Here is a 23,461-nt window from a genome sequence, read left to right on the forward strand (position 1 = left end):
TACCAACCTGAGCTCTGTAAGCAAACAGCACGATCCAGACCTCTCCATGGGCTCATTCCTCATGGAAATTACTCAGCTATGTAGTTCAAATGCTTATTAGTGTATCAGTGCAAAGCTTTGATGACAATAGCTCTGAACATTTATTTTCATTAGGGATGACTGTAGCTATAAAGGAGAATATTCCCAAGCTCCTAATCAAATCTGTCTCCTTTGTAATTTATAAAAGGCTATGGAAACCAAGAGAAGCCCTTGTAGATACGTGAAGAATTACTTTGCTGACATCACACATAATACCATTTAAATTTCTGAGCCTAACACTCAGGTGCTCTGCTGGAGTGAGGATCTGCTCAGGAAGCATCCCAAGGGAAGGAACAACCTCAAACCTGTGAGACAGCAGATCCTAAACCAGTCACAACTGCTCTGTGCCCAGGCCAAGCACACACAGCTGCTCCAGGGGATCCAAGCCCTGGGCCTTCCACAGAGATGAAGGTTTGGAGGAATTAGGAGAGAAATCCCACCAAAAGCAATCCCAGCACGTGGCCTCTAAGGAATCACAGGCCACCTGAAATGCATGAAGTTCAGAATTAAATTTATTCCTTTCCTCTCCACTCTCTCCCCAGCTATTTTTTTTCAGCCTAACTGAAACTTCCCAGCTGTTTGCAGCTGGATTGAGGACGCAGCCCAAGATAAAGTCAGCTCTGAGCTCGTTCCTCTGGCTGATCTGCCCTGTGCCTCTTGTGGGCAAGATGCCACTTCATGGCAATGCATTCATTCAGCTCCCGTGGAACTGATGATTTCCTGGCAAGGCCTGCCTCTGCTCACCTGCAGGTCCCAGCCCTGCTTTTTGGGAATTATCCTGACTGGGTGTGAGAGCCTGCAGGATGCCACGAGCACCAACACACGCCAGGACTCCCAGTTCACTCCTCCAGCTAAGCCTGCCCTGAGATCACCTTGTGATGCCACCTCCAGTGCCAGGCTGTGTCCAGTCACGCTGCCCAAGCTCTGACATCTCACTTTTTAGGTTTCCCAGAGCTTGTGTGGCTCCCCTCAGCAGCACTGCCAACAAATCTGTCCAATATATGAAATATAAAGTCCTCAGCAGCAGATTGAACACTTAAGGCAGCCAAGAACATGCATGAGGTAATTGCTGAAAAATATTTAACACATCTATTAATTATTGTGGAATCCTGTTCCACTGAGCTAACCCCCTCTTTAATTAGTTTCCTACATGTATTTCATAACTCATGTAATTCTATCTGTGGACTCACAGGCTTCCCATAAATGCCATTCCTCAGCTTTGATGGAGCTCTTGCCCATCCTTTCTTATTTCCCACATTAAGGTGTTACTTCCCTGATGCCAGGTCTGATATTTGGGGTCCAAGGCCCAGGATGGGACCCCCAGAAGCTGGCTGGAGGAAGGGCAGTGTCATTCCTCCCTCCACTCAGACAGCCCTTGTGGAGTTTCACCTTTTTTTTGTTAGAGTTGAGATTAAATGTGTGAGATGGTATTTTTTGTTTGGATTCAGAAGTTTATAAGTTTTTATCTATATTTTAGTTTCATAAACCGTGAGTTTTATAGTATTTTAATAAACTAAAAAATGGAGCTGTATTTTTTTTCTCTGTAAGGTTTTTTAAGGATAAACTATTTGCCTTTATTAAGGCAACAACCCCAGGGCGCTCAGCCCTGCTGACCTCAGGAGAACGTGGCTGCTCTCCCACAGCCCAGGAACCTCTGAGGGAGGGAAAAGCAGAGCAGGAGGAGACACCCCCCTTCCAAACACAGCACCAGGAGCCAGCAGGGATCGGCTCCTGATGGACAGGGGGATGGACAGATCCCAAACACCTCCCAAAACTGCTTCTCCTGGGAGCAGCTCCTTCCCTGCAGGGCTCCCCACAGTGCAGGGCCCTGGAACACTGAGCCATCATCACCTCCTCAGGCATTCACACAACCACAGGGTCCTCCTGATGCAGGACTCGTCTCCTCATTCCATCCCAGTGCAAAAAACTAACAAAGGAGTTCACCAACTCAACAGAACAGAATGCAACTCGACAGAACATAAACTACTGCCTGGGAGATCCTGCTGAAGGTCTGTCATGCCTTCCATGAGCCCTGCAGTGCTTCTCAAACCAGTTCTGAAAGCCTCAGCCCTGACACCTGCAAGTGAAACCTGTTAAAAGCCATCCCAGCTATGGGGTTTTGCTCTGGGAAACAAAATAAGGCCCTGGTGACTACAGGAATGCTTGACTAGCACCTGAAATGCGAGCAGCAGGTGAGCAATATGAAACAGTCACCACCAAAGAATACCAAACGTGTAAAACCAAACGGCTGGGTGTCACTTACAGAGTTTTTAATGAAAACCAGCGACAGCAGCGTCAGCACTTCAGTGGAACCAGCCTCCCCCCACCCCGTGCGTGCCCGGGGCACCCCAGAGTCCGTGGCACAGGTGTGGGGCAGGAACCTGCCCGGACAGCACACCCAGCACCCGCAGCCCTCACCTGCCCGGCCAAAGGTCCCTGCCAGCCTCCCCAGCCACACGCCCAGCGCGGCCCCACATTCCTCTGGAGCTGGCCCCGGCAGCACAGAGCACCCCAAGCTGTTTATCCTGCTCAGGACAGCCCGGATTGCTCCACATTCCGCTCGGGATTTGGAGCTGTGGGGCCGACACGTGCAAACAGGGAACGCCGATAATCCCCCCGGCCACACAAAAAAAAAAATCCATCGATTCCCATGAAGTGGGAACCAGAGGACAAGGCTGCTTGGGAAGTTGTTCCCTCTTTAACAGCAAGGCAAACCTATTAAAAATCTCCTCCCTGGGCTTTGTTAGCTGGCACACCTGCCCTGGGCTGTGTGGGCTCCAAGGAAAACAAACACCCCGCTGAGGGAGCTCTTGGAAAGGAGGCCCCCAAGACACAAACTCAGATAACAACTTTACACTGTCAGCACCAGCACAGACCTTCAACTTACACTCTCAGCATAAGAACTGATTTTCAAATGAAATCTTTTCTGAAAGCAGAAGGAAGTTTCTGCATCGGTTTCTGCTGGAGAAGCAGTGTGGTGACATTTGCATGCTGAGCTCGGGCACAGCCGCTGCTGCAGGGCACTTCCCTGTCTGGGCACGGATTTGTTGCCACCTAACCGAGTCAAAAAACCTTCCAGGCTCCGACAGCTGGAAACTGCTGGCAATTGTACCTAGGGGCTGCTGTGGGTTTTGCTCAAATGAAGTCCTGGGGAGGCAAGCGAAGCCCTGGAGAGGCGCTCTCGGAAGTCTCCACAGACGGGAGAGAAAGCGAGCGGCGGAGCACAGACCTCCACAGCACCGCCGCCACAAAGGAAGCGAAAGCCGCCGCAGCGCACACAAACAGCGCCCCATGCAAACGGCCCCGCGGGGCCCGGGGAGGGGCTCGGGACCCCCGAGAGCCCCCGGAGCCCCCGGGACCCCGGCGCGGCCGCGACCCCCGGGCGGCCGAGGCACAGCCCCGGGTCCGGCGCGGACCGAGCCTTCGCCCCCGGAGCGCCCGCGGCCGCCGCTGCCCCCGAGGCATCGCCCCCGAACGGCCCCGCGGGGCCGAGCAGCGGAGCGGAGCCCCCGCGCCCCGTCCCGTCCGGTCCCGTCCGGTCCCGTCCCCGGCGCCGCCGCCCACCTGCCCACGGTCTGGTTGGCCAGCTGCTTCATGCGGTTGAACTGCTTCTTCATGGCGGCGGCCGCTGCCCCGGGCTCTGCCCGGGCCCCGCCGCTCTGCCCCGGCCTGGCCCGGCCCCGCCGCCGCTGCCCCAGCACCGCCCGCCCGGCCCGGCCCGGCCTGGCCCGGCCCCCGCCGCTTCCGGCCCTGCCCCTCCACCCGCGCCGCACGTGATCGGAGCCCCCGGCCCGGATGTCCCGCCCGCAGCCCGGATGGCTCGTCCTGCGCCGCTCGCTCGGTGGCGCCGGGTGCTGCTGCCTCACCAGGGGCGGCCGGACCGAGCCCCCGGGCGGGGCCGCCCGTGCCGGGACAGCCGCCAGCCGGCATCCGCGCCGTTACCGCCGAGCGGCTCCCGGACTACAGCTCCCGGTTCGCCTTGCGCCACCGCCGCCGCCGCTTCCGGGGCGAGGCGCCGCATCCCGCGCGCTCTCATTGGGCGCTGCGCACACCCCTGAGCGCACGGACCAATGGCCGCCGAGTTCCGGCGGGGGCTGCCCAATGGGAGGCGGCGGGGGGCGGGCCGCAGGGGCGGCGGCAGCGGCCGGGCCCCGCGCGCTCCATGGCGGCCGCGGCCGGCCCCGACGAGGCGGACGAGGCGGTGCGGGGAACCTGCGAGGACGCGTCCGTCTGCAAACGGTACCGGGCCGGGCTGGGGCGGCGCGGCGCCCGCCGGTGTTCCCCGGTGGCGGGGGTGGGCAGAGGCTCGGGCGGCTCGCGGCAGCGGGCTCGGCTCTGTGCGTGCGCCCCGGGCCTCACCGGCCGCAGGGCCCGGCCGGGGTCGCGCTCGGAGCTGATCCCGGCGTGTGCGCGGGTGAAGCCCGGGGTGAGGAGAGGTGCGGAGGAGGCACCGCTGCCGGGGCTCGTTCCCGAGCACGCCCGGGGCTGGCTCACAGCGTGCGGAGCGGGGCATGGCTCAGCGGAGAGCCGGCCTGATGGTTTCCATCTCCTTCCTTCTCGCCTCCGGGATGGGCGCTGAGTGTCGGCGCCTGGCCGTGAAGCGAGCCTCTGTCGCTGCCGCTTGCTCGGGCAGTCCTTGCAGCAGGGCGGTGGGTGGAGGCTTTTCCTTGGGGAGTCAGTGTAAAACTCGTGAGTTCTGATAAAGCAGGGCAGCGCTGTGCTAAGCCGACGTGTAGGAGCTCTGGGATCAGTGCAAACACCTTGTCACACAGCAGCGTGTGGAATAAAGCCTCAGCTGTGTGCCTGAGGAGCTGGAGACAGACAGTTCGTCCTCTGGGTCCCCCACGAGGAACTTTCTGACATTTGGGACTTTGATCACAAAATTGCATCGGGTAGCAAAGAGGCTATTAAAAGGATGCTTGTTGAACATAGCAACAGCTAAAATTTCTAACTAAACTTTATATAATCTCTTAATTCAAGTAGTTCCACACATGGAACACATTTTTGAACGATGCCTGCATGTGCACACCCAGGCCAGAGGGACCTTTCCAGCCTGTGTGTCTTTCAGGGTAAATTTTGGGGGCCTTATTTCATAATTCTGTCTCTTCCCTGCTGCTGCACAGGTTTGCTGTGAGTGTTGGCTACTGGAAGGACCCTTACATCCAGTATTTTGTGAGACAAGCCAAAGAAAGGAAGGCACCTGAGATCAACAGAGGCAAGTAGGAACGGGGATGGGGACACCTCACCTGTCCTGACAAAACCCCTGCACCCTGGGAGCTGGGGGGAGGGAGGGAATACGTGAAAGAGTGAGACGAGGTTTCTTCACAGCACTGATTCCAGGCTGTATCTGATCTTTTAAATATCAATCTGTGAGTCAAAACCCTCTTCCTTTGCTTTCTGAGTTCTGCATGGGCTGTCCCTGCATGTCCCAGTGCAGAGATCTCCTCCAAGCAGTCAGAAGTGTTGGTTTGGCTCAGGACAGCTGGGTCTCTGCAAGTGTAGAATTACTCTGCTCTGCTTGAGGTGGAACTTGACTAAAACTTCTGTTTGCCCGAGGAGTTGGGTTTTATCAGTGCATGGAGATTTGTCTGTAATTAAAAAAGAAAACTAAAAGCCCTTAGGTAGCTTCAAAAGAGGGCATTATTCTTCCTCCAGACTGCCTAGGGATCTTCACGGGTGTTAAGCATGGAGAGCTGTGTGCCAGTGCTGACTCCCAGCTCTGTGTGTGCTGCAGGTTATTATGCTCGTGTGCACGGGGTCAGTTACCTGATCAAGGCTTTCCTGGAGAAGACACAATGCAACAGTCAGATTGTAAATCTCGGGGCTGGCATGGACACCCTGTTCTGGAGGCTGAAGGTAACGGGGGCTGGGGGGGCTGCTCTGGGCTCTGCAGGCTGGCTCTGACCCACGGGGCAGCACAGCAGGAGCTCTCACACACTCCCACAAGAGCTGGGGTGGGAGGGGACCTCTGGTGATCATCCAGTCCAGCCAGGCAGGGTCACCCCGAGCAGGTGACACAGGAACGTGTCCGGGTGGGTTTGGGATGTCTCCTGAGGGAGACTCCACACCCTCCCTGGGCAGCTGTTCCAGGGCTCTGCCACCCTCACTGCAAAGAGGTTCCTCCTCATGTCAGCATGGAACTTGTTGTGTTTTAGTTCCTGGGCACTGCTCCTCATCCTGTCACTGAACAGAGTGTGGCACCATCCTCTGACACCCCTGGGAGGGATTTGTATGGATTGATGGGATCCCCTCTCAGCCTTCCCTTCTCCACACTGACCAGGCCCAGCACCCACAGTCTCTCCTCATCACAGAGATGCTCCACACCCCAAACCATCTCTGTGGCCTCTGCTGGGCCCTCTCCAGCAGCTCCTTGTCTTTCTTGGGGATCAGGACTGGACCCTGCAGCTCTCCAGGGATGAGTGCAGGGGCAGGATCACTCCCTGACCTGCTGCCACACTTAGCCCACATCCCTGGGATTCCAGCTGTGAGTTTATTTATGTAAATCATGGAACCACAGAGTGGTTTGGGTTGGAAGGGATCTGGAAAACCACCCAGTGCCACCCCTGCCATGGCAGGGACACCTTCCTCTATCCCAGGCTGTCCAAGCCCTGTCCAGCCTGGCCTGGGACACTGCCAGGGATCCAGGGGCAGCCCCAGCTGCTCTGGGCACCCTGTTCCATACACAGGAGCGTTTGTGTGTGTGTAATTCATGGAAATTCAGTTACTCAGGTGTTGTGTGATGGCATCATTCTGGGTGAACACACCTCTGAGTGAATTGTCTTCTCATTAGCATTTCCATTGGTAAATCTGGGTTCTGGAGGGAAGCCTGAGGAGTATTTTGCTTGGTCACAATTTATTGTATTCATTCAATCAGTGGAAAAGAGACAATTCTGAGGGTTTTTTCCCTGAGATGTGAAGCTTTTCTCTTACCTGCATTTCTATAAAAGCTCTGCCAATATAATGTTTTGGTAGCAGTGATTTTAAAAGCTGAAGTGGGGCCTGTAATTCCAATTCTTTGTCCTTGCAGAGAGCAGGTGTGCAGTAATGAATGTGCAGAAGCTGGGAGGCAGTTACTGGAGTGTTGAGTGCTCTGAGTGCTGCTTTCATCTCAGAAAGGCACGGGTTGACAGCCAGCACGGGCAGCAACATCCATCACAAAGGGACTGCTGCAAGGGAGAGACTTGGCACAGCTTCTCCAGCAGGCTGGGAGACGGTGCCAGCGTGGAATGAAGAGCTTTCCCCTCTTTTGTAGTCCTGGCAGGCTGCTTGTGCTCTGGCTGTGGGCTGGAGGAGAGCTGGGATGAGGTCACTGTCTGGGTGAGCCTGTGCAAAGCCTTCCTGTTCTGCCTGTGGAAGGCTGTGCTGGAAGTCCTGGTAAATGCTGTGGCAGCTTGCTGTGCTCTCCCACACCAGAGCACAGGGCTGGAGTGTGTGTTTCACTGCTCTGGGGGTAGAGTCCTTCTCCTCTCAGGAGACATCCCAGCCCCCCGGGCACATTCCTGTCGCCTGCTCTGGGTGACCCTGCCTGGGCACAGCTTGGGCTGGATGATCACCAGGGGTCCCTTCCAACCCCAGCTATCCTGGGCTTCTGTGACTACATCAAGTGTTAAATAATTCCCTCAGTTCTCAGAGGGCATGCTAACATCTCTCAGCTGGTTTTTGTTGGATTTTAGGGGTTTTTAGCTGTGGGACACTGTTACACCACTGTTACAAATGGCACTGTAAGCCAAAGCACAACTGTTCAGGATTTTGCTTCTGTTTTGTCCTGTGCACGTGAAACTTGAGTGTCCCTAACTCTAGTGTCTTCCTGCAATTCCCAGGATGAAAACCTTCTCCCTAGGAAATATTTTGAAGTGGATTTTCCAATGATCGTTGCAAGAAAAATCCATAATATCAAGTAAGTGTGAGGCCAGTGTTCAGCTGTGGAGACTGGCTGTCAGTCAGTGCCATTACTTCATCTCTGCTGAGGAACTCCTCATGTTCTGGGATGTGAGGGTGGGCAGGCCCTGGCACAGGGTGCCCAGAGCAGCTGTGGCTGCCCCTGGATCCCTGGCAGTGCCCAAGGCCAGGCTGGACAGGGCTTGGAGCAGCCTGGGACAGTGGGAGGTGTCCCTGCCATGGCAGGGGTGGCACTGGAGGGGCTGTGAGGGAGTTTCCCAAACCATGCCAGGATTGTATGCAGAGTAAAGGCTCATTGTGCAGGCAGGCCCTGCAGGCACTGTCTCAGGCTGCTGAAGGGGATGTGTGGAAGCTTTAGGGAGCCAAGCAGAGCTTGCTGTGTGGCAGGGACAGTGTCCTGGCAATTAGAGGTGATTAAATCTTCTCTTACTGTTGAGGACAGCACTGAATTCCCAGATGTGCCCGTTCAGCTGGGGGCAGGAAGCTGCTGCTGCATGGGAAAGTCCTGTTGGAATGAATCCATTGAGGGTTATTGAGGGCATGTTCCAGAGTGCCTGGATTTCTCTTGAAAGATTCTCTCAGAATTGAAGAATTTGTGTACAAAACTCAGCTCCAACTTCACCAGACTTGCAAAGGTTTTCCTTTCCAGCAGAGGGCAGAGATATTCCCTCAGCTGCTTTTGACACACACACAGACACACACACATATATATATATGTGTTAAGAAAAAAGCTGTAAGCACACTGTTCAACAGGCTTAACTGCTCTGAGATGCTTCTTCCTTCTTCCCACAGATCAAAACCTCCCCTGTCAAAACCAATTATGGAATCCCATTCAGGGGACTCTCTTCTAATAGGTGAGTCATCTTCAAACTCAGTCAGTGATGTACTGCAGCACTTTTAAAACTTTTCTGATCATTTTGTTCTGCTATGTGGGCAGGCTTTTAATGTTTGAAATGCTGTTTGGACAGAGAATTGGGAGGGAAAAGAGGTTTTTTTCTTCTCTTACAGACTCCTGCCCATTTGTTCTGTGTCATGTTAGAAATGTCTTCTCTTTAAGTGGTTTTATTCTGGCAGAAAGTTGTTGGGTTTTTTCTTTTTCTCTCATATGTAGCTCCTTTTCTGTCACAGGAAAGGGAAAAGTGCTACAGAGAGGCATGGATACTGGATTAAAATATCTGTTGAGTGTTTATCTGCTTTCTGTCTCATTAGGAGCACAAATCTTTACATTTAGCAGTTTTCACAGCAGAAACACAGCCTGCAGCACAGTCCAGGCTCGTGAGCCAGTGCTGTTTGTTACGTTTTAGTATTAAAAGGATAATAATTTCAGGTGGTGTGATGTGGCAGTGCTCTCTTGGTTTCTAGCCTCATCAGGGAACAGAAGGCTGTGGGCTCCCCATCCCTGGCAGTGCCCAAGGCCAGGCTGGCCATGGCTTGGGGCAGCCTGGGACAGTGGAAGGTGTCCCTGCCCATGGCAGGGGTGGCACTGGGTGATCTCTCATGTCCCTCCCAGCCCAAGCCATTCTATAATTGTGTGTTTGTGCCAGGACTGCACTTGAAAACCTTTTTACCTGTGGAAAATTCCCTGGGTTCCACTGAGGTCGTGTTCTCAGTGCAGGTGCTGAGCTGTAGCAGCTGCCTTGGACAGTTCAGGGGGCAGCAGTTCCCTGCATGCAGCCCAGCACTGCTGTGTGAGAGCAGTGTGACCCTGGCAGAGCCTGCAGTGCCTGCTGCTCCTGCTGTGACCACCTGTGGCCCTTCCCTGGGCACAGTTCTAGCCCAGGCTCTGGGCCCATTCTGCAGATTTTATTATTAATTATTTTTCAATATTAATTATTTTATTAATAATGAGCAGCTGCTCACTATTGGTCTTCCCTTCCCAGCCCTGCTGATGTCCTTCCAAGGGCAGAGCTCTCCCTTGGACCTCAGGCCTCCAAAGGTGAAGGCCCAGAGCAGAAGAAGGGCTCCTGGGGACCCCTGGCTTGCAGGCAGGGGCACATCTGGCTTGCAGGCAGGGGCACATCTGGCCCCAGGGAGATCTGCTGCACCTGCAGTGTCCCAGAGGCAGCCCTGGGTCCGTGCCAGGGGCTGGGTTTGTGTTCCTGAAGAGCTGCAGCTACATCTGGAACTGCAGAGCACCTGCAGGCCTGTCAGCCTGCACTGCTCTGACCTGGGGCTCTTAATAGCCAGTTCCCACTGCACTGGGCTCCACTGGTGGCACTGGTTTCTCTGGAGCTGCTCCTCTGCTTCCTTCTCAGGGCTGGGTGTCACAGCTTCACAGTCCCAGGCTGGTGTAGGCTCTGCTGCACCGAGATCTTTGGGATGTAGCAGTGTCCAGGACGTGGGGAGCTGGTGCAGGTGTTGTGGAAATCCAGTTTGAGCTGAGCCCCAGCCACAGGTCAGAGCCTGAGAACTCTGGTTTATGACCAGTTAAGGGAACTGCTCGTGGGGAAGTGCCAGCAGGAGAGGTGCTGGAATAAGTGGATAAATCAAACAGGTGAGCAGAGAGTTCTTACAGGTCTGAAGGGACTTGACAAGGAATTTGCTCAGCTGCTGGTTGGTCTGTGCCCTCTCATTTAAAGCTAAATCCAGCTGGAAGGTTGTGGCTGTGCCTCACATGGGCTCCAGGGCAAGTCCAGGGAACCCCAGGCCAGCAGGACTGATGTCTCTAGTGAAGAAGTCATAGGAGCTCCAGCAGACAGGCTCAGTGGAACCCAGGAATCGTGGGATGTGTTGAGCAAGAGTCCCCGTGGCTTTTGGAAAGGTAAGTTGTGCTTCCCAGGTCTGTGGGAGTTCTCCAAGTCAACACAGCTATTGGAAAAGGACATCAGCATAGTGCTTGGATTTCAAGAACGTGTTTTGACTGTGTCCCCTGCCAAAGTGTGCCAAAGAAATGGCACAGTGGTTGTGGGGAAGGAATGGTTCTCATATGGATGAGGAGCTGGGATGGAGGGCGAGCATATGTTGTTAATTTTTGTTATGGAGGAGATGGAGATCTGTGCTTGAGGGTATGTTGTTGTTCAACACTAAGAAAAAATTGGGAAAATAGTGATTAGTAAGTGGCAGCTTGTTGGCAAATCCAAACTCTGAGGAGTGGTAAAGAACTGCAGAAGTATCTTGTGAAATTAGTGACTTGATGATGATTTCAATGTGGATTAATAGAAAGTGATGCACATGGGGGAAAAACAGTTTGTGCCTCACATGTAAATGATTATTGCTGCCTTCCTGCAGGATCTGGTATTAGAATAAATAGATGGATGAAAGCATGAGCTCAGTAATGGTCCAGAAATACAAAGCAATTTTAAGTACTTTTGAGAAAAAGCTAGAAGACAACTTAGGTGCCAGTGTTAGTAGATGTTTCCTCTCTTTGACTTCTCCCTTTGGAGCTGCTGTTGGCCTCTGGAAGGCTGGGTGTCATCCTAGGGAGACCTCTGGTCTGACCTGGTACAGGTGTTAGACCTGCACTATTCTGGGATTACCAGTGGCACAGGGAGCAGCACTGCCAGGTAGGGAAATGTGACTCATTCCTGTGGGGATGTGGGCCAGGATTTTGCAATCCTGTCCCTCCCCGTGCCTGCCTCCCCACATCAGTCACCCTCCTGTCTCTGGTACACCAGGAATGACTGGTTTAGGTTGTTTGGAGTTTTGGTTTGAGTTGTGCTGATGTGGATTGGCACCATTCAGGTGCTCTCTCTGCTGTTCTGCTCCCCCTGAGCGGTCTCATACCATGACTGTTCCTTTGTGTGCCTCTCACACCTTCTGCCCTGTCTGGGCCAGCTTGGGCACAGCTTCCCTCCATCCCCAGACCTTCTTTCCCCAGTGTAGGTGTCAGGGGGACTTGCAGGGCTGACCCTGGCCTTCCAGGACAAGCTGAGTGCGTGGCAGTGCCTGCTGAGCTGGTGGAGTGAAGCTTGAGCTGGGGGAGAGCAGCGTGCAGAGCAGGCTGCAGGGGCTGCTGCTTTGTAAAGCTGCCAGAGATACCTTAGCATGAAAATCCTAATGAAATCACTTGGAGTCAATAGTATCCTGCATGCTGTCTCTTGGAAAACCTCCAGGAAATTGTTGCACTAATGTGAGAAGAGAGTAAGAGAAGGAGGCTGAGTTCTTGTGGCAGAGGGAGAGCCTGGTGTGCCTGGAGGCTGCAGTGCTGCCCCAGCAGCTGGCTTAGGGCAGCAGGGAGGGCCTGAGGGCTCCCTCCAGCACAGCAGCACTTCTCCTGACACAGCTGGGAAGAAGAGATTCAACGTGGTCAGGTCAGAAGGCAACCATTAGCAGCTCCTGCTACTACTCAGTTACTACAAGCTTGTCTTGGTCTATGCCTGTGAAATCTGAACCACTTGTGTTGGTACCTGTGTGCCAGAGTCGTGGGAAATAACCACACAGGTGTGTGCCCAGAGCAGAGCACTCTCTATTGATGATCCCTGGAGAGCTGAACCTGTGCCCAGGCCAGGAGAGCCTGGCTGGGGTAGGTGGGGTGGGGGGCTCATCTTTCTCCCCTTCTCCATCCTCTCCCTTGTTTTTCTCCAATTAAACCTGAGTTTGGTGTTTCTCAAACCTTCGTTTCAGCCAGGTACAGAGAGAATCTTTGTACGTGGCTGAGTGTGAGCATCACACAGATCCCCAGGGCAGCTCTGGAGGAGGGCACCCAACCAAACAACCTCACTGAAAAACAACCCGAGGTGGTGGTGCCTGGGTAGGAATTAGTGCCTGGAATATGGGATTTGCAGTGGTTTAAGCCACCAAAGGTCACTGGCTGTGCCAGCATTAGGGCAGCTGGCCTGAGTCACAGCACTGCAGTGGGAGTGAGCAGAGGGGTTTGAACATACACACCAAATCAGTTCAGTTAAAACAAGCTCTTGTTCCTCAGGAGAAATCAATGGGGACCACGTGGCCACGCTGCCAAGCTGGAACTCTCTTTTCCTTTCCCAGCTGCCCTGTGGATGGGCAGGAATTGTAAAATCCATTTGCAGCAAGGCTGCTCAGTCTTGGGCAGCAGATTGCTCACTTCATACTTCACAGGATATCCTGAGTGGGAAGGGACCCTCAGGGCACATCCCAGTGCAGCCCCAAGAACCTCCAGCTCTGCAGTGAGGTAGGAGTTGGTGCCAGACCGTGTCCCAGCAGGTTTTGGGATGTTTGTGGCCTCCGGGCTGGGGACAGTGGCAGTTCCAGGTGTCCCCAGCTGCCACTGTCCTGCCATCAGTGTGTGTTTGCTCCCTAAGGGGGAGGTGATGGAGCAGTTGAAGTTTGCCTGGTTAAGTATGATCAGACTGAAAAGGGGGAAATTTAGGTGAGATACTGAGGAGAATTCCTTCCCTGGGAGGGTGGGCAGGCCCTGGCACAGATTCCCAGAGAAGCTGTGGCTGCCCCTGGATCCCTGGAATTGTTCAAGGCCAGGCTGGAGCAGCCTGGGGTAGTGGAAGGTGTCCCTGCCCATGGCAGGGGTGGCACTGGATGGTCTCCATGGTCCCTTCCAACCCAGACCAATTCAGGGTTTTATGATAAAAATGCTCAAATCGGTGTGGTGTGAGCAAGGCACGTTTACTTCCACCTTGGAGTGTTTGTGCTCCTTCTCTCCTGGATCACTTAAAAAGTTTTGTGGTTTATTTCTGGCTTTTATTTCTGTTCTTCATTGATGTATTTGTGTGACCCAGCCTCCGAAGCTGGACAGGGAGCTGGCATTAATTCCCTACTAATTGTGGTGGCTGACGCTCGCTGTGCCGTATCCATGGGCAGAAACCAATCCCTATTTAAACACTTCCCTGTGTGTGGTGGGGTTTTTGGGTGGCTTTTTTTGATGCCATTATCATGGCCTTGATGTAATCACTTAAATAGAAGGGTGTGGGAAGTAGTAAAGCTATTACAGAACATGCACATGGAAAAAGCCTTGACTCAAAATGTTGAATCATTCAGCATGCTGCACAACTTTTTTTTCCTCTTCTCTTCCCTTGTAACTCTCTTTCTGAACTGTTTCTGATTCCTGGATCTGCTCCCGAGTGTTGCTGGAATGGCAGCTATTTTCCTTGCTAGTGCCACTTCCAGGGACTTGGTCACTTGAAAACTGAACAGAGGTGCATCCTGTGGGATGTTTGATCACTGCTTGCTGGAACAATTGGGAAAACCCACACTAGTCCCCAGTTGTTTTGTTCCCCTCTCCCGAAATGGAAACCCCTTTCATCCTGCCCCTCCAGCTGCTCACTCAAGCTGTGCCAGGGGAGGCTCAGGTTGGACATCAGGAGGAATTTCTCCATGGGAAGGGTGGCCAGGCACTGGAAGGGGCTGCCCAGCGAGGTCTGGAGTCCCCTCCAGAGGCGTTCCCGAGCCATCCCAGTATTCCTGCAGGCCTTTGGCTCGGGGAGGGTTTGATGGAGCACGTGGGAAGTGCCTCCCGTGGGCACTGGGCTCCTCTGGGTGCACTCAGTGCTGCTGGGGGTCAGAATCACTGATGGCAGGAGGCTCTGCTGCTTCCTCCCAGCTGAGCCAGGGTGGCAGGGGCTCCTTGGACTCTGGCATTTGTCCCTCCTTCGTTCTGGGGAGCATCCACAGGATCCTGTTGTATCCCAGGGGAATAGCAACAAAATCAGAATAACTTCTGTAATTTGGCTCTTTCCTTAAATGCCACCACTAAATCATACCAAAAGGCTAAATGATAACATTTTTTGGCCCCAAGTCTATGGCTGCTCCCCATATTTATTATGTAACTACATATACAGTTCATTTATATAGCTATATCTGTTGTTAATATTTGAAATATTGCCACTTAGCTTAGTTTTTCAGAAATTGATGTACTTTTATGTAGTTCCTATGTACATCCATTGGGCCATCTAAGAAGACCCTCCAAACAAAACAAAAATCCTGCCTTCAATCTTGCCATTTTTCTTCTCTCTGCATTCCTGGAAACCATGGTAACAGCTGGGCTAACCTCTCTGCTTCAGCGTGGCTGCAGAGGGAGAGGAGGCTCAGTGCAGGGTCTGGTGAGGATGGAGCACTGGGAAACACAACTGGGAGGGGAATTCATGTTTTAGAAAGAGGAGTTTGCTGCTCACAGTTTGGTATAACAGACCAATCTTGGGCTCCCAATTCATGTGCTCCCGTGCAGTGTTTTTGATTCACAAATCCCTCTCATTTGTAACGTTAGTCTCTCCACATTTGCCTTGCAGATTCCCACAGCCTGGACTCCAGTCGGTATTCCATAGTAGGAGCAGACCTCCGTTTCTCTTCAGATCTGGAGGAAAAGCTAAAGAAACATAGCTTGGATGTACAGTAAGATCACAGAGCTTTCATTGGCTTTTTGTGGTTTTTTTTTAATGGGGGCTTGTGGAAGCCCTTGTCAGGGCCAGGCTGGACAGGGCTTGGAGCTGGGACAGTGCAAGGTGTCCCTGGCATGGCAGGGGTGGCACTGGGTGGTCTCTGTGATCCCTCCCAACCCAAACCATTCCAGGGTTCTGGGATTTCTGAGCTTTATCTCTGTAATTCTTTTCCGTGGCCTCCGCTTAAACCCTTCTTGTTTCCTAAACCTTTTGGTGGGGCTGCAGTGGAGTCCTTGGGATCTGAATCCCAAAGCTCCCCCGGGGTTTTCTTGTTCAGCATGAGGCTTGGGGGGGCAGGAGTTGAGTTTTGAGTGGATGATGGACAGACCTTTCAAATGGAAGCAATATAAATAGCAGCGATCTGGCTGGGTGGGAGAGAGCATATGGGGAAGCAGAATGCATCAAATTGCCATTTAATTCTTTACACTTCCATCCTCTGAAATGTTGCCTTGCTTGCCTACATTGCTGCTCCTTGTGGAATTTCTCCTGCTTCTAGTGACTTTTTTCCCCCTTTCATTCCAGCAATTAAAAGCAAACTCAATAATTGTGAAGAAAATCACTTGTGTAGATGTCTATTTTTGTTGTTTTGTGGATGGAGGGGGAAGAGGCAACGTGCAAACTATAGATTACATTTTGTTAGATAATAATATGTGAAGATTGTTTTACAGATACTGAACAAATTTGTCTAATTAAAATTCTTCCTTGAACTTTTTTTAAAAAGAAAACTTTTTTTGTTTTTCTATTTGTAATTAGTGCCTGATTTCACTGATCTCTACAAGAGTGTGAGCTGTGTGTACAGGGCACAGTTGTCCTGCAAAGGGAATTTTAACACATCCCAGTTCCTGCTGTCAGAGAGGACTTACAGAATACACAATGTTCTGTGCTCAGGGCTGACTTTTGGGGAGATTGATCCCTAAAATCTCTGGTTCACAGCCACAGGAGTCTCCTGTGGTTCATTAATTCACAGCTGCCAGAAAGCCCAGTTTGAGTCAACGTGATGAAGAGATTTCATTCAGTCTTCAGTGTCTAGTTCATAAAAGATGGAGCTCTTTCAGGAAATTGTGCAGACATGAAGTGACTTGCTTGCTCACAATCCTTAGCAGATTTTTCTTGTTCTTTTGCTGGAAATCATGTTCTCCTTTGGTTTTGTTTTACAGTTTGCCAACGCTGCTGGTGGCCGAGTGTGTGCTGGTTTACATGACCCCCCAGCAGTCTGCAAACCTGCTCAAGTGGGCAGCAAGCACCTTCCCCGTGGCCATGGTTATCAATTATGAGCAGGTAAAACCAAAGGGGCATTTTTAGACCTGCATTGTTGTCATTAAAATTGCTCTCGTGGGTGGGAGTTGTTGAGGAATGAGAGTGGGCCATGTCCTTTTGTAGAAACAGCAGTTTCTGCTGAATTTCTGTAGTAATGTGTTTTAACTTGTAGCTTGGTTAGCTCATTGTAGAGAAAATACAGCTATTCTGAAAGACAATTCCTGGACTATGTTGAAGCAAAATAATTGAGATTTAATCCATACGTGGAAAAGACCATAGAATATTGATTTAGCTAAAGCAGAGGAAAAAGAAATGATGCAGAGTGCTGGCTCTGGGTGTGTAACATTACATAATTACCTCTGTGTTCTTTGGCAAAGTGGAGCAAAAATCACATCAGCATGAACTCTGTTTCTCCCTGTGGAAGTAAAACACTGCCTCGGGGGAACTAGGTGGCTCCAGGAATTACTTAACAGGATCTTCCAAGCCTTAAATCACTGCTGGAGAGCTGAAGCAAGGTGCTGAGAGCTGCAGCAGAGGCAGTAGTGCTGCCAGCCCCCGTGTCCCTGGGGGCAGTGGCACTGTCCCCTGGCACTGGGGTGCTCCTGGGGACTGACAGCTGCTGTGCCACTCGCTGGCACCCTGTGCATTTGTGACGTAGGCTGTGGCAGGCACATTCTTCTCTCTCTCAGGATTTTTCATAGAGGAGCACAGAGAGAAGAAAGAGAAAACAATTTCTATTTCTGCTCCTTGTTTTCCCCATGTGGAATGTGTTTGGAGAATTGTTTACCTGGGGTGATGGCTTGGTTGGATTCTGGTGAGGATTGGTTGGGGCTGGTGGCCAACCCAATCCAACCCAATCCAACCCAATCCAACCCAACCCAACCCAACCCAACCCAACCCAACCAATCCAATCCAACCCAACCCAATCCAACCCAACCCAATCCAACCCAATCCAACCCAATCCAACCCAATCCAATCCAATCCAATCCAACCCAACCCAAACCAACCCAATCCAATCCAACCCAACCCAACCCAATCCAACCCAATCCAACCCAATCCAATCCAACCCAACCAACCCAACCCAACCCAATCCAACCCAACCCAACCCAACCCAATCCAACCCAACCCAATCCAACCCAATCCAACCCAATCCAACCCAATCCAACCCAACCCAACCCAACCCAATCCAATCCAACCAATCCAACCCAATCCAACCCAATCCAACCCAACCCAACCCAACCCAATCCAACCCAATCCAACCCAACCCAATCCAACCCAATCCAACCCAATCCAACCCAACCCAATCCAACCCAATCCAACCCAACCCAATCCAACCAAATCCAACCCAATCCAACCCAACCCAATCCAACCCAACCCAATCCAACCCAACCCAATCCAACCCAATCCAATCCAACCCACCTGTGGCTGTACTCTCAGAGAGGGTCACAAGTTGTGAGTTAGAGATGGGAGTTAGAAAAGCAGGTTTGTAGTTTTAGTATCTCCTTTAAACAGTATATTAATGTATTCTAGCATAGTTCTAATAAAGAAATCATTCAGCCTCTGAGCTGGAGTCACACATCACGTTCCTGCCCCCGGGTTCCCCTGCAGTTACAAGCTGGCAGTGGCAGGGTTTAGGCAGGTTCTGCTTGGTGGGAAGGGGAACACTTCTGTCTCCTCCTGTCCCCAGGTGAACATGAGGGACCGCTTCGGGCAGATCATGATCGAGAACCTGCAGCGCCGGCAGTGCAACCTGGCCGGGGTGGAGCTCTGCAGCTCCCTGGACTCCCAGGTGAGGGGCACAGGGCTGGCACTGGGCTTTGTCAACCTGGCTGCGAGTTCTGAGTGTGCCCTGTGGGCTCAGCAGGGGCCAGGGCAGGGTGGGGCAGGCACTGAGCCCCTTGCTGGCCACGTTACCGTGGAATCAGGGCACGGTTTGGTTTGGAAGGGACTGTGGAGCCCATCCAGTGCCACCCCTGCCATGGCAGGGACACCTCCCACTGTCCCAGGGGGCTCCAGGCCCTGTCCAGCCTGGCCTTGGGCACTGCCCGGAATGGGGCAGCCCCAGCTGCTCTGGGCACCCTGTGCCAGGGCCTGCCTGCCCTGCCAGGGAACAATTCCTGCCCAATATCCCATCCATCCCTGCCCTCTGGCAGTGGGAAGCCATTCCCTGTGCCCTGTCCCTCCATCCCTTGTAAACAGTGTCTCTCCATGTATCCTGTTGGCTCCTTCAGGTCCTGGCAGGCCACAATTAGGTGACCCCAGAGCTTCTCTTGGCTAGCTGAATGTCAGTGGTTGCACAAACAACCTGCTCAGAGCCCAGCCCTGCCTGGCCCCGCAGAGATCAGCAGCACGTGCTTAGGGAAGGGTTTGGGAGCTCTTCCAAGGACAGGTCAATCAGCTGCCCAGGGAGATCCTTAGGGGGAGAAGCTGTCCCCTGGTGCTTCCCCAGGAGTGCTGCAAAAGCTCTGCTGCCCTTTGTTTTCCAGAGGGAACGACTGCTGGCAAGTGGCTGGGAAAACGCCCGTGCCATCGACATGATGAAGGTGTACAGCTTCCTGCCACAGGCTGACGTCAAAAGGTACCACTTGAGCACCCCAGAGTCATCCTCAGATGGCATCCAAGGTCCTTGCCACGCACGTGTACCGTGGGATCCCCTGGTTAGCAGAGGAGGCTGCCCCAGGTGCTGCCCAGGGGGACGCAGCACTCCTGCAGCTCTGCAGAGCCTCCAGGGTAATGCCTGCATTGCTGATCCAGAGGGTGAACGCTGCCAGGAGCAGGCTGGGAGCAGTGATGGCTTATTTGGGTGTGACAGAAGGCATCTCATGACAGAAATTTGCGGATGGGAGATGCCACAGAAATGCTGTGTTGACTTTTTGCACGATGTTCCTTGTGAAGATTTTGGCTGGGGTTAGACCACAACACGTTGAAATCGTGAGGGGGAGACTGCTGGGTGTGCAGAACTCAGAGCACAGAGCAGGAACTAAAGGCTGTTTAACAGTCATTAATCTGCCTGGATTTTGTTCGTATTTCTGCATTAAATGCTAAACAGTGGGAAATTTTAAGGAGTAACTTCTTGGGGATATAATGTGAAACGTGAATTGCTGTGAGTCATTCATAGTTGGAATTAGCTGAGCAAGTTACCTTAGTCAAAATATTCACCTATGGGGGTTTCTCAAAGCCTGGAACTGAACAGGTGAGAGTGGAAATCAGAGGTGGTTTAAATAGGAACAGGGATGTGTGGTGGGACCATATGGCACTGGTGGAGACACAGAGCTCGTGCTTTCTCTGCAGCATTTTTGGCTACCTTGGATCTGTTCAGCTCCTTGCACTTGTTCCACATGCCAGGAAATAGGGTTATGTAAACTCTGTCCTCCAGTCGCAGTGAGGCAAATGCTTTTGCTTTAGAGAAGTCTTTCCCAGAGTGCTCCTCTGCAGCACTTCACACTTGGGAGTGCATTTAGGAACTTTTGCCCCTTAGACCCTCAGTAGCAGCCCTGGTATTTGTGGGGAGTTACACAGATGAGTCCTGGAACAGGGAATTTCAGGGATGAGGAGCTGAAAGCACCCTGTGGGTCACTTGCTCCATACATTGACAAGGGTGGCAGCAGTGGTGGCATCATGGACAATCCCTGTAACTATTCCCTGGAGAGGTAACTGCCTTTCTGGCCATAGCTTTCACTCCCATGGAGAGAACAATTCAGTAAAAATTTTGCTGAGAGTCCAGCTCAAATCCCGACTTTCATTTTATTCCTGCAGAATAGAAGCCCTTGAATTCCTGGATGAAAAGGAGCTGTTTGAACAGCTGATGCAGCACTACTGCATCTGCTGGGCTTCCAAGGACAGCAGCAACCTGGGTAATGTTCTCCAGCACCTGGGGGTGATCCTGCCATGGACGTGTCCTGTGGGAGGGCTGGGGTGGGGTGGTACACCAGGTACCTCAGAGCCCCCCTGCTCCAGGGCTGCTGCTGCTCCATCCCTGGCCTGGGAGCTCCTCCCAGCTGGCCACTGCTCCTCCACAGCCTTTGGAGGCTTTATGGGCATCCAAGTGGGAAGCCTGTCCAGTACAGGGGAGTTGGAATTTTTCCACCAGAAGATGCCGTATGGGTTACTTTAAATAACTGCCTGCTTTATCCCATCAGTGCTAATTGAAAGGTTTACAAATCCCATGCATGGGAAGTGCCATATGGGCACACGGTATATGAAGGCACAGTGTCCTGACAACACAAAAATAAATTTGTATTACTTATCCCAGGCTTCTCTGCACTGTCCCCATTTGCAGCCATCTGACACTGAAGTTTTCCACGCCGCTTTCTCCCTGGGGAAAATATTCCCTCTGAAATGAACTCTCCTGCCTGTTCCTTTCGTTCTGAAAATTCTGTCTCTCCTGGGCTGGAATTTCTGTGAAAGAGAGAGACTTGATTTAGGCTTTCTGGATGTTGCTGCTGCTGAAGAAATGATAAAATGAGGGGAATTGTTGCTTGGCTTGAAGCATGGATGGCCACAGCCTGTATTTGTCCAGATTAGAAAGACAACTCTGCAGTCACAGTTTGTCTCTACTTCTGGCTGCAATTTCAGGGACTTCAGTCTTTCCAGAAAAACTCTGCCACTTATATCATTTCCTCCCCTTCATCCTCTCTGCCCTTTCCCTGCTCCTGACAGAGTATCCAAGAGCAGATTTTATTTATTGACTGTTCCTCAGCAAATGGGAATACATTTGGTCTCTGCAGCCTGGCTGGGCAGCAAAGCCTCTGACAGAGCTGCTGAAAGGAGATCTTCAAATAAAAACGGGTAAAAGGAGCTCTTCAACAGCCTGCTGCTGCTGCTGTGACAGAGCTGCTTGTGGTGGTGCTCTCCTGAGTCCTCCAGAGTTCTGAGCTCAAAAACCCCACGTTCTACGTTGGATTTCTGCAGGCTGAAAAGTGGTGACTGTAACACACAAGCTATTGTTAGAGGAGCTGAGGCCCAAAAGTTCAGCTGTTCATAGCAGCCCCAGTTTTGGGGCTCTCAGCATTGTTCTTGGCTGTGATTAGAGAAAGGGCAGTTTGGGGTGCTGAGGCTGAGGTATCTTAGCAGTTACAGAAGAGTGATCTCAAAGGGGATCATCAAGTGTCCAGTGGACCTGGCACGGGTATGCCTTAAAAGCAGGGCTTTTTTATCCACTCTGAATTTACTGCCCTCATTAATGGTACTTTCCACTGCTTTGTCTTCCTGATTTCATGGGCAGACCCTGAGGTTCCTGAACATTGTGTTGTTTCTTCTGCCATGAATAATTCCAGTGCTCCTGCAGGTTGACTTCATCAGATTAATTGCTGCATCACAATCAAAAAAGGGTTAAAAAGTACAGCCCAACCTGTTTCCTGCTTTCCTCACGCCAAATCCTTTATGTTGAAGTTTAAAAAGTGAAATAACTCTGAAAGCACCTTTCTTGCTGTGTGAAGTGACCTGGGTGCAGTGAGGGCAGGAACAAACCCTCCTTTCTTGCCCCAAATCCCTCTTTCTCTTCACACAGGTCTGGCAAACATCGACTTCTGAGGGCTGCAGGAGGGGAGCCCTGGAGAGCTCAGGGCTCGGGCCAGGACATGGAAAGGATGGGATTTGCACGTGCCAGCCCCGGGCTGTGGCTGGGACACTCCTGGTGCTGCTGCTGGGGACGGGCCTGGTGCCTCTGGGTGCATTCAAGGAACATTTCCTGTGAGCAGGACTTGCCTCCCGTTCCCAGCCGCTCAACGGTGCACTTGCACAAGGTGTCAGTAACTCCTGTTTAGAGCTTGCCTTCCTTAGTTTAAAACTGAAACGAAAGTGTTCTTGGGTTCTTTGATTTCCCTCTTGTGTGTTTCTGTGGCTGTGTAACCCGTGTTTGTGACAGGAGCCTGGGGAGCTGCAGCAGGGGGTGGCTGAGCAGGAGGAATTCTGTGCTTTTTTGTTCTGTTCAGGTCGAATTTGGATGAAGTGTCACCGTGTTGGCTTCTCCAGGCTGCAGTGCCGTGCAAGGCTGTCACTGCTGGGGCTTCTTGGAGGGGAAGGGTGGAGGACAAGGAGGGCCCTGACTGTGGTCAGTGATGCACAAGAAACTGGAAAATAGACTCCATTTAACTGGGAAGGGCTTAGCTTGTGGTTTCAGCACTGGCATGCTGAAGAAAGAAATTAATCTCAATTTGCACTGCTTCTGGTAGTATCTTTACACCAGTTCCTCCTTCTCTTTCCCCTTAAAAGAAGGAAAACAAAATCCCAACAGCAATGAAAGCCCTTGTCCTGTTGTTTGAAATTGAATCTTGCAACCTTCCTATGAGAAAAATAATAAATGTTTAGTATTTATAATTTGTCTCCTGTCTTACTTGCTAGAAATGATGGGTTTCTGTCTGATTTAGTGGCATTTCTCCTCTCACCCAGTGCCTCACCAGGAGTATTTTTTTTCAGCAATTGCTGGCAGGCCCAGAGCAGCTGTGGCTGCCCCTGGATCCCTTGGCAGTGCCAAGGTCAGGCTGGGCAGGGCTTGGAGCAGCCTGGGACAGTGGGAGGTGTCCCTGCCATGGCAGGGGTGGCACTGGGTGGGCTTTGAGGTCCCTTCGACCCATTCTGGGATCCTGTGAAATGACCTTTCCTTCAGGGGTTAAAAATGAACCCAAACCCCAGCCCTGCCACCCCTCTGCACCAGGGCCCTTCCTGAGCAGTCACTAATGCCCAGAGGCACCAACGCTGTCCTGCTCATTTCTTGGGAGTTCAGTGAGGGATGCAGAGTTGCACGACAGCCCATCTCTACTATCAATTTCATTTTGGCCAGACCCCCTTTGGGACCTGTTCCCTGAGGCTCCTGCAGCACCTCTCTGGGTGGGAGCCAAGCTGGAGTTGTGGCTGCCCTGGAAGATCCAGGGAACTGTTCTTTTGGAGCTGGTCCCCCCTGGGAAACACCCCCTGGGCTG

At 52.3% G+C, this 23,461-nt stretch overlaps 2 protein-coding genes across 11 annotated transcripts in view; one reads left to right on the plus strand and one right to left on the minus strand.

Annotated features, from left to right (window-relative positions):
- The window catches only part of ARHGAP17 (Rho GTPase activating protein 17), a 44,703-nt gene extending 40,574 nt beyond the window's left edge, over positions 1-4,129 (minus strand). For 7 of the 10 annotated variants that reach the window (XM_053957655.1, XM_053957647.1, XM_053957653.1 and 4 more), the window contains exon 1: positions 3,945-4,114. In XM_053957655.1, the coding sequence (XP_053813630.1) occupies positions 3,945-4,114 (170 nt within the window). Of the gene's footprint in view, positions 1-3,642; positions 3,758-3,944 lie in introns of those variants that run through there. The other 3 variants (XM_053957657.1, XM_053957650.1, XM_053957656.1) reach the window with 3 other exon arrangements.
- Positions 4,130-4,193: 64 nt separating this feature from the next.
- On the plus strand, positions 4,194-22,859 carry LCMT1 (leucine carboxyl methyltransferase 1). The gene is made up of 11 exons (XM_053957670.1): positions 4,194-4,317; positions 5,202-5,293; positions 5,813-5,934; positions 7,899-7,975; positions 8,770-8,831; positions 15,135-15,237; positions 16,442-16,562; positions 18,229-18,330; positions 19,028-19,119; positions 20,298-20,395; positions 22,051-22,859. The coding sequence occupies exons 1-11, from the start codon at positions 4,241-4,243 to the stop codon at positions 22,071-22,073; spliced, it is 969 nt and encodes a 322-aa protein (XP_053813645.1). The 5' UTR covers positions 4,194-4,240; the 3' UTR covers positions 22,074-22,859.
- The last annotated feature ends 602 nt before the right edge of the window (positions 22,860-23,461 follow it).

Source organism: Vidua chalybeata, chromosome 16 (assembly GCF_026979565.1).
Source record: "Vidua chalybeata isolate OUT-0048 chromosome 16, bVidCha1 merged haplotype, whole genome shotgun sequence".
In the NCBI taxonomy this organism is placed as follows: domain Eukaryota; kingdom Metazoa; phylum Chordata; class Aves; order Passeriformes; family Viduidae; genus Vidua; species Vidua chalybeata.